Source organism: Scomber scombrus, chromosome 23 (assembly GCF_963691925.1).
Source record: "Scomber scombrus chromosome 23, fScoSco1.1, whole genome shotgun sequence".
NCBI classification, from domain to species: Eukaryota; Metazoa; Chordata; class Actinopteri; order Scombriformes; family Scombridae; genus Scomber; species Scomber scombrus.
This window is the reverse complement of record NC_084992.1, coordinates 9,213,510-9,223,796: the sequence shown is the minus strand read 5'-3', so window position 1 is coordinate 9,223,796 and position 10,287 is coordinate 9,213,510. Positions and strand designations below refer to the sequence as shown.

The window sequence follows — 10,287 nt, the reverse complement described above, 5'->3', positions numbered from 1 at the left end:
ACCTCCACCTGATTGTCAATGAATTCCCCATTTAAACTATACCTGGTGTGTATGTGTGGATCACTGTCACACAAAGCATAAACCAGCTGTAATTTTGCACTTGTGTGTGGTCTCTCAGGAGTGTGTCAAATTCATTGTCACATAATCATCTCTTAATTGAACTCCCTCCTCAATTATTGCCATGTCTCTTTAGACCCCCCCCAAAAAACCAACCTCTTTCTGTGCGTGTACTGTATGTGTGAGTCATGTTTTTGTGAGGATTCAGCATCCTCCTGGGTGCAGCAGCAGCAGCAGCAGCAGCCCTCCCCCCTTCCTCTCTCTCTCTCTCTCTGCAGACTCTCCAGCAGTATGCCCGACATTCAAACGGAAGCAGGCGCTACCATTTTGAAACACAGCACCGCCTAGGTAAGATGGTAGATCCTTTTTTATTTCATCGTCTTTAAACGCAGCATTATTGTCATTTGAAATGCACGCGAGGTAATTAACTCCGATTGGGTCTTAAAGCTCTGGTGAATTTTGTGAGGGGTTAATGTTAAAAAATGGGGGGGCTGATTGTGACCGCGTTGTTGCGCCGGATTCACTCGGTGTTACACTGTATTCATTCCTGTGTGGAAAATGTGATTGTCTGTTGTTACCCGGTTGTTACATTCTACCAAATCTCCCGGTTACTGTATCATGTGTTATGCTTTTCTCAAAGCTGTGGCGCTGTTACACAGTTAAATTCAACATTTCTCGGTGCCATTTTTCTTTTTTTTGCGCCTTCATTGTGGGACTTGTTTTTGCTTTTGGACACAAACAAGCATCCCGTGTGTGTGTGTGTTTGTGTGTGTGTGTGTGTGTGTGTGTGTGTGTTTGCCTGCCTCGCCGTGCACATTTTGTACAGAAAACGTGGACAATGCTTTAAAGCAACGTGTCTATAGCTAAGTTAGCTTGTGTCTTTTTAGCCATTTAAAAAAAAAAAAAAAGCCCCGAGCTGTTGAAATGTGTTGATTCAGCGTCGTGCTGCGTCATCAGAAAAGCCAGCTCCCCCCCCCCCTCTTGGTTGTTATTCCTCAGATGAACCCAGTGTTTCATACAGCAGCCATAGCCTTTGTAACATTTGGTCACACTTACATACAGTAGACACACACTTGAAGGAAATGACTGGTATGTCTGGTTTAATGCGTTATTTTTTATGAACAGCACTCTCCAAGAGGTGAAGAAGGAGGAAGAGAGGGAGGGGGGGGGGGGGTGTAGTTCATCAGCTGACTGGAGCCTAAAACGAAAAAATAGAAATGTCACTTCTCTGGTGTCATGTTCCACTTTGCCCTTTGATTTACAGCCAGCCATAAAGGTTGAGTCTCAAGAGAAAAGGTGTTGGAACAACCTGTAGAAACACTGTGTAGTTTGACCTGCAGATTAAGAAGCTTGCGAGGAAGAAAGACATGTGGGGATTCGAGGTGGATTATTCGACAATAATGTGGTAGGAAAGTCTTGAAACTGACACCTTCTTTCTTGTTAATCCAATCCGTATAAACAAGTGCAGATTTGAGATTTGAATGTCGTTTCCTGTTGTGCAACAGTTGAGCAGGTAATGCAAGTCGGAACAACAATGAGGAAGGAAACCGGACAAATCTGTGTCATTGTGCAAGAGACGAAGACTGTGGTGAAGAAGCACTGGAGACAGGACAGAAGTGCAAAGACTAAACCTGTAAAACAACACACTAGAGAATAATGTAAATCAGGGGTTTTCAAAGTATGAGACTGGGGGACAAAGCTTGGAAAAAGGCGCTCCCTCATCCTCTCTTAGTTTACTTGATTAGTTTTGCTTAATTCCTTGATGCCTATAGCATCACGACTATGTTATTTGATCCTGTAGACACTCAATAATTAAGCCAAGATAGTCTAATATTGCTGTTTGACATAATTCAGACTGCACCAAATACTTAAAAAATAGTCTGTCCTTAAGCCTTTATTAGTTTCTGACTTTGTGAAAGTGGGAAAACAGTCAAAATTCCCCAAAATACTGTATCTCTGAGCTATCTCATTAAGCAAATCACACACATTTAGGCTACGTGATCTCCTTTTGATAACCATTGTAATATACTTCCTCTTCTATTCACCGAGCTTCCCCGGAAAGCGTTGGAGCTCCCCTGGAGAGGCCCGCCTCCCACTTTTTGCAAACCTGTGGTGTAAACTATTACTCTTTTAGCAGCAGGTAGTTTGCTGTAAACAGATTTAAAGTGCAACGTTTCTTGTGTTTAAGTGTAGGTTGTCCTAATTGTAGGGTTGTATAAAGTTATTATAACCAGCATTAATGATAGTATTGGTGTAAAAACGTGTCTTTTTCCAGGCTGCAGTCTCTATCTTTAATGAGATGCCTCCACGCTATCTAAACACATGTTGTGTTATCTCGGCTTTTGTGGGAGAACACAGGTCTCTGTTTTGCCTAATCTTTTTTTATCTTACTTGTCAGTTCAAAGACAAATATGCGGTCTGCGTGCGGTATTTAATTTTTGAAGTCTGACTCACCTGGCCGCTAATTCAGGCATTAATCTTACCTTGCGTTAGAGTACTTGTGCAGCTGTGAGACTCAGATCACAAGACGCAGCTTTACTTTTTACAATTGGAGTGAAAGCTGAATGTTACTTGTATGCTCTCCTTAATCTGTTGATTGTTAGTTATTTAGCAGCTTCCTCTCTGTTTTTACAAAGGTGCAAATTAGTCTTTTCCACTCAAAGTTTAACTGTAACCTCTTTTTAATTTGCTTTAAATCTGAAAAGTTTCTTACTTATTTGATGTGTGTGTTTGATCTCTGGGTCTTAAGTCTTTTGTATCTCAAATCTCTGGATGAGTAACAAAAGTTTCATGTTGGAGAAACTGAGCAGGTCTTGTTCTTTTTAATTCAAAGTCAGCAGCACCCCTCCCCCACAAGCATTTTAAGCCCTGAAAAAGAAACTAAATAGCTGGGTCAGCTATGTGCCGTGTACCGCAGTCTACCGCTGTACTCAGACACACACTCACACACACTCTCCTCGTCAGTCTGCTACAGAGTCAAAGGTGTGACTTTGTGTATGCTCAGTAGTTGTTACATCTGTGGCAGCTATTACTTGTTGGTTGCAGCTAATCCCCCCTCACTTATCTCTAACCACAGTCAAGCACTTCACTCCTCTCACTCTCTATCTCTCTCTCTCTCTGCAGCGCCATGGACAAGAGCAACACAGTGAAGCTCTTCGTGGGCAACCTGGCGTTGGACACCACCCAGGAGGAGCTGTCAGCCATCTTCGAACCCTACGGCCAGGTGGTCAGCTGCAGCGTGCTGCGGCAGTTTGCCTTCGTCCACTTGCAGGGCGAGGGCGCCGCCGAGCGTGCCATCCGGGAGCTCAATGGACGGGAGTTTCGCGGGAGGAATTTGGTGGTGGAGGAGTCGAGGGGGAGGCCGTTGCACTCCACCAAGGTGTTTGTGGGGAATCTGAGTGGAATGTGCACCACCGAAGATCTCCAGCAGCTCTTCCAGACGTTTGGGAAAGTTCTCGAGTGTGACAAAGTCAAAGGTGAGTGAAGACACCAAGTTACATTTGAACTGTTTTATATCCCTCCCAACTAGTTGTAATCAATGATACTATAAAGCTACTGTATGAGTGAAGTTATGCTGTTGCTAGGGATGGGCATTGATGGTATATTCTGCTTCTGCCTCAATTTTCTGAATGGAAAAAAAGTAGGGCTACACAGGTTTTCAGTGTCAAGGCAACTGTTTTATTTTCGAAGTTTGAACACACTGTAGAAAAAGGCGCGCATGCCACAGCATGCTGGAGCAAGTGATTTTGCTCAGAGAAAGGATTGTTTGGAGATCACCCCCAGGTTATCTCAGTGTTAGTGTCCTGCAGTGCAGCGTAGTGAGCCAGCTAGCCCGTTAGCCCTGGTTGGTAACAGCTGTCCGTTAGTTAGCTCCATTAGCTCCAGCAGCAGACTGTCAGAACAGCCCAGTCACACTACTCCGTTATTCTGGGTGTGTTTTGTTTGCTGTCTCTGTCCAACCACCATGAGCCTGTCTTGTTGCCTGGTGATGTCATTGTATTACAAATGTGTAACTGTCAGAAAAACATGCCAGCATCAATAAAAGGAGCTGATAAGCTCAGAGGCATATGATTCAGATGGTTCAGGCAATGTGGAACCGGTTCCCAACTGGAACCGGTTCTTGATTCCCATCCGTACTCGTAGCACAGGTAAGAGATTATATCTGTCGTTGTATTGTGATTTTTGAGATGTAGAGTGACTGCAAGGTCTGTACGTTAGTGTGACCATGTGATGATACACCAGTATAAAGTTCGTAGTGTGTAAAACAATAAAAAAGATATACTCACATCCTTGTTAAGATGGACAAGGTGGTTTATTATGGCACGATTCATACTTTATAGTAGAAGTAATAAGTAAGAACCTGTGGCAATGCCACTGTGATGCTAATTGTTGTCCCTGCGCTCAATGACAGCCAGGCATTCCTCTTCTGCAGGCTACGCCTTTGTCCACATGGAAAACAAGGAAGATGCACTCCAAGCTATCGAGGCCCTGCATGGCACCTCATTTAAGGGTCGCCCCCTATCCGTGGAGCTTTCCAAGGTCCAACCCAGCAAACAGGCACCTACAGGGAAAATCCCCTGTGTTAACTGTGGAAAGCAGGGCCACTATGCTGGAGAATGCCCTGTGGGGAAGCCGTCTCTGGAGCAGTACCAGAGTCAGGCAGCGGTCTTGGCCGCCGCCGCCGCTGCAGCCGCCGGCCTTCCATTACAGGTCCAACAAAGCGTTCACAATTCAGTCTACAACACCTCCACGTTTGATCCCACATACGCAGCTCTCACTGGGATCACCACAGGCACACGCACTGATGGAAACCCAGTGAATCCAGCTGTTTATGGTGCCCTTGCCAGCCAGGTGTACGGTGCCAATGTTGCCAGTCAGCTTTATGGAACGGTAGCCAATCAGGCAGCTCTTACATCAGGCGCTACACAAGTATACAGCTCGATGACACCTAACATCTACGGCCAGGTGGCTGCGAGTCCGGCGGCGGCTGCTGCGGCGGCTGCGGCGGCTGCCTACTCAACTCCAGTTTACACTCCAGCTATGGCCAACCAACATGTCTATCTGACTGCTCATGGAATTGAAATGCCAACAGCAGCGGCTGCAGTCAACCCCGCCTACACTGTAGCTCCAGCAATTTATGGTGCTGCCACGCCACACTACGCTCATATAAGCCACATGGGAGCAGCGGACCCTACCACAGCCCTCTTTGAGGCAGCCAGGCAGGCACATTATTTTGCTCAAGGCCAGCATGTAGTGGCTGAGCAGCAGGCAGCAGCGGCAGCAGCTGCGGCAAAGTCTGGGGAAAGGGACCGCAGTCCCCTACGGAGGTCGGCACCCCTTTTACCAGACCCTGTGATGAAGCCTTTCATTTACCAGAGAGCCAAGCCACGCCGACCCCTGCTCCCCACACCAGCGGGTCGAGCAGCGGAAGAAGCAGCGGAGGCTGCAGAGGACCCCATGGCAAGGTAGGACATGATCTTTGACTCTTTTTCCATCAGGTATGCAGCACCACTGGAACACTCCCAGAGGGCTGAGTTTAGGTTTCTCTGCTACTCTTCAACTGTTTAAAATACTGTAGTGCACTGGAATGTCCACTCCTCTGTGAAATACTAATGCTAACTCGAGGGATCTGATTTATGTTTTTAGTCATGCTTTCACAATCTTACAGGCACATTTCTCATGGCTGATTAAATGCTTTTTTTTGCATTGGCCATGCTTCTTGTTTGCTTTATCACTCCCTTGTTATACCCTGTATTGCCAAGCGCCGTACTTCTTCCTACCTAAACCTGCTTTTCCCTCCCCAAAACCCATCCCTCTCCATTCCCTCCTTCCTCCCTTCTCTTAGGTACTATGCCGAGTACTACCAGCAGCTGCAGCAGTACCCCCAGTTCCAGTATGCCTACCCGCCCCCGAGCACAATGGCAGCCCTCACTGGAATGCCGGGAGTGTCTGCTGTGCAAGCAGTCCCTACTGTCTCCGCGATGACTGGCCAGCAGGTCGCCGCGCTGGACGCCCTCAGGCCAGTGGTCCCCACCGCTGCGGCAGTAGCAGCCGCCATGGCTGCGCCCAGGGTGTATGAGCCGCCGTTGCCGCCGCCCACGCGCAAGGAGGCCATCCTCCGCCGCCCCGAACTCTCCCTTCACACGCCTGAGCCCCCCTTCCGATAGTCGCACACAACTCTATGCCCCCCCCACCCCTCCTCCTTCTTTGCCCTAAACCTCACCCCTGACCCACCTCCTATTCCACCCCAAACTTGACCACCTTACAGCAGCTGTATGTGTGTGTACGTGATTGAGTGTTTGCGTCTGGGGGCTCCACAGTAAGGGTGCGAGGTGGGGTTTGAAACCGGGGGGCTTGGTTTATTAACCTGCTTTACGAGGGACTTGATCAGCTAACCTTGGTCCTGTTTGCATACACACAATGCAGCCATGAAAGGGAGGCTCTCATCTGTTGTACGGGCATTCTTTGCGCTTCTCGGTTTTACTTTTTTATCGTGCCAGTCTCACACTTGTGCCAGTATTGGACTGATCCACTCAGTCATTTCATATGCCTTTATTTCCGCAACCCAGTTATGATTTTCTAAGGCCAAATCTACCATAAAAGACAATGGTTTATTTAAACTATTAGCCATCCTCCTTAGGCCTAGATGATCATTTAGGGCAGCTAATTTGAAACCTTTTTTGCCTTATGTTGAAGAGTTTGTAATGTTATCAGATGGGAGTCAGATAAACACATATTGTGTACTGGTTGTATTGCATGTGTCCAACAGAACCAAGGTTGATGTGTTTTGTGGGGGTGGGACGGGAGGGGATGGGCAGCCGGTTGTCTTGAATGCGATATGGATGTATGTGTGAACGAGTGAAAGACAGAGATACTGTATGTGCGGGCTCCTGACCTTGCAGCGCACAAACGCAGCAGCTATGACTGCACCTTGCAGAAAAAAAACAAACGTTAAGCACACATAATACGTACTGTAATGTATGTTTGGATTTCTCCTTGATCCTTTTTTGTCCCCCCAAATCCCTCCCCATACCTGTGCTCTAACTACAAAGCTGCAAGACACTGCTTCACCTCTCTTTCTCTTTCTACAGCTGCCTACCTCTGACAGTAAATTTCAGTGTAGATTCTATTGTATTCCACTCTTTCACTCAGTCAGCAGTTTATTTCCTGCTCCTCGTAAAAAAGGTACAGGGTCGGCAGTTTAGTAAAAGGGGGGTGGGGGGGAGGGTGTCGTTGACAATGACTTTTGTAGATATTCTGTATCTAGTCCTCCTACATGTTCAGAGGCCTTTTTTAAAAAGATATAGTGTACGTGTTTCGTTTGTTTAAGTGTAGTTTACATGTAATACAAGTCAACCTGGGGTGTAATGAATTATACATGGAAAAAATAACCCATGTTTGACTACTGAATGAGCTGTTTACAAAGGATATTTACAATGCATCCTACTTAGAATCATGATTATATGTGACAAGCTCAATTATGTGCCTATAAGCTTTGAGTGAAGTGCATTACGTGGAGGGATCTCCCATTTTAAGTGCTTTTTAACATTACTTTTTAATCATTTCGGGGGCTAATAAAGCCCTCCAGAGCTTAGTATCCAGAAGACTACGAGCAGCGGCGCTTCCTCGTAGACTCCTGTATTTTGATCCTCATATTTTTCATATCATAGGGTTTTTAAAAAGCCACAAACTGAGCCTCACAGGTTCATACTTAGTCGCTGGTTTTAAGCAGAAACGACAGTGATAGCACCAATGAAGTGAGAGATGGGGCAGTATCTTCCAGTAGCCCCAACTATCATCCTTTTTATTTCCAAATACCAGACCTGCTTTAGATCGTAATTGCAAAACCTTTCAAGTGTCTGTTTTAATGCGGTTGTTGGATCTGATAGGTGGGGATTTTCCTGCATCAGGACAACAAAAGCTTGACTTTCAAGTAAGGTACTTTTTTTTTTTTTTTTGATATTCACATCCTGTGTGGGAAAATCCCCCCCATCTGGCTCTATGACAAGGCTTTAGAACAATCACTGAAGTAGTTCTTTGCAAATACAGTTTGACAGCGGTCTGATGCACACACAGACATACCCTCTGAAATCACCTTACTGCCTCGCTGTTTCCCCCCTCTCTCCCCTTCTCCCCTTGTGGTTTTTAGTGGTAAAGTGACTTTTGCATCTCACAGTGTAATCTTTCTGTGTCGTGTATATAAACACATACCAGTTGCATCCTTTGTAGAGTTATGTGGTTTGCGAAATGTCTTGTTTGCCATGTTTGAGACCGTATTTTCTAGAGGAGTATTTTAATTTTTGCCTTTTTTTGTTTTGTTTTTTAGGAAAAGACAAAAGAAAAGTTAAAAAAAAAAAAAATCGGCATGCTTTTTATTGAGAATATGTATACTATAAGCATTATTATAATAAAGAATGTTTGACTGACTACTATGGTAAAAGAAAGCAAAGGGTTTGGACATTTCCCTCTTCTTCTTGTTTATGTTGTCCTTCTCTACTATCTGTTTCTCTTGTGAAAAAATGGCCACCAGACCCATTTGACTGGGGACCCAGGGGGAGACAGGTGTAGATGCTGCCCCAGCTTTGCTCTCTTTGGTCGGGGTAAGTGCGGGTTGGTGCTCCTTTCTCTCTCCAGCTTCTCAAACTGTGTGCAAACTTCTGCTGCAAGGCCACACTGCAAAACCTCTAACAAGGTGTTTGTATCACGCAAAAAATGCATTTCAGTGTTTCATTCTGGCAAGAAAGGCTTTGTAGGGTCCTTTTTTTTTCTTTTTCTTTTTTTTAATTAATTGATTTTCATGCAGGAAAGTACATTATACACACTGTGATGTTACATTGAGAGCTGGGGAGAGGCACACAGATAGAATGGCCTGGGTGCATTTTGATCTGTGGAGCCGTCCTGTTCCTGGGGTTCATGGGTGTGCGTCTGGTCTGGTCTCTCCCTGCTGCACCAAATTCTCCCCCCTCCGTGTGTCTCTTGTGTCCACTCTACTCTCAGATCTGCATGTGTGATAATCTGTGAAACTCTCTTGACGCAAAAAAAAGCCCGCGACAGTCCAGCTCTGAACTAACTATCTCAACTGAATTAGGTCACCGTGCCACCTGGAACGGCCAGCACGCAGTCGTGCGTGAGCGTGGCGGCGTGAGCCATGGGGATGACTTTTAGCGCGACGCCACCGCAGTGGGAACTTGTTCTCTCTCTCTTCACCACCAAGGTAAATGAAAAGCAAAACAAACAAAAAAAAAACAACAAAAACAAAAGCACTGACCTCTCCTCTCCCCACCTGCCGCCCCTCCTTTTGACTGTGCCTTGACCAAACACTCCTCCCCCCCTCCCCCCTTCCCCGTCCTCTCCTCTGCCATCACCACCTCACACCCCCCTCCTCCCCACTCCGTAACTCCTCCTTTTTGCTGCAATGGCAGTGCTACACCTACGGCCTTGGGCTTCTAATCGGTGGGGGTGGCGGGCGGGGGCGGGGCGGGGTGGGGTGGGGTGGGGTTAGGATCCCCATCCACGAGACCAAGTCCTGTCTTGCATCAGCATACAAGGCGACTGACTGTACCCTCTCTGTCCCGCTGGTGTCGTAGCGTGTGACTGCACCGTGGGCGTGCTAGTGAATAAAAGGAAGTGTGTGTATGTGTGTGTGTGAAAGAAACAAAGAGCGCATGGATGTCAGGAAAACTTCATGGGTGGTGTTTTGTTGATTGGTGAGGCTTGGCACATGCGGACACACCTCCACCCTCTCCCTGCCCGCTAGTCAACTCCTCTCCACCGCCGTATTCGCCGCCCCTCACCCCCCCACCCTTCCCTCCCACCCTCCTTCCTTCCCCTTCATCCTCCTCCATCCCCTTCTTTCCTTCCTCCCCCACCTCCTCACCCTCCTATCCCTGTGCACCTCTCCTCTCCGCCGTTCACTCACACACAAACACAGCGCTTTTTCCGCCGCCACCGCCGTCGCCACCTTGGATCTGGGTTTGTGGCTCTGGCTCGGACTGAACTTCCCAGAACCACCCACCTGACCCAACCTCCCCCCCCCCCCACCCTCCTTTGTTACCATAGAGGCCTGGGCGTGCCAATGGACAGTGTATGTGTGGAGGCCCGCCGCCGGACTCTGTAACATGACACAGAGAGACTTAAATGTTGGACAAGTCCGCTTCGCTAAAACTGTTGAATGCTGGGTTTGCTTCACATGGCTGTGGCAGGGATCTTAACTCCTGTTTCCCAACACTA

The 10,287-nt window shown here is 47.0% G+C and overlaps 1 protein-coding gene across 5 annotated transcripts; it reads left to right on the top strand.

The window, feature by feature from the left end:
* The first annotated feature begins 341 nt into the window (after positions 1-341).
* rbm14b (RNA binding motif protein 14b) lies at positions 342-9,510 on the top strand. Of its 5 annotated transcripts, none has more exons than XR_009927872.1 (5): positions 342-405; positions 3,181-3,533; positions 4,469-5,522; positions 5,903-9,271; positions 9,480-9,510. XR_009927872.1 is itself a non-coding variant. In XM_062444575.1 (4 exons), exons 2-4 carry the CDS (start codon positions 3,185-3,187, stop codon positions 6,222-6,224), a joined length of 1,704 nt encoding a protein of 567 aa, XP_062300559.1. In that variant the 5' UTR covers positions 342-405; positions 3,181-3,184; the 3' UTR covers positions 6,225-9,465. The 5 variants fall into 5 exon arrangements, 3 of the variants coding, with proteins under 3 accessions (XP_062300559.1, XP_062300558.1, XP_062300560.1); XR_009927873.1 differs by lacking the exon at positions 9,480-9,510 and having other exon boundaries at positions 5,903-8,657; positions 9,146-9,465; XM_062444575.1 differs by lacking the exon at positions 9,480-9,510 and having other exon boundaries at positions 4,490-5,522; positions 5,903-9,465.
* Positions 9,511-10,287: the final 777 nt, after the last annotated feature.

Coding starts and splice junctions, on each gene's coding strand:
- rbm14b (XM_062444574.1), top strand. CDS start 3,185: ATGGACAAGAGCAACACAGTGAAGCTCTTCGTGGGCAACCTGGCGTTG. Junction 3,534..4,468: donor CGAGTGTGACAAAGTCAAAG/GTGAGTGAAGAC, acceptor GCTCAATGACAG/CCAGGCATTCCTCTTCTGCA. Junction 5,523..5,902: donor GCAGAGGACCCCATGGCAAG/GTAGGACATGAT, acceptor CCCTTCTCTTAG/GTACTATGCCGAGTACTACC.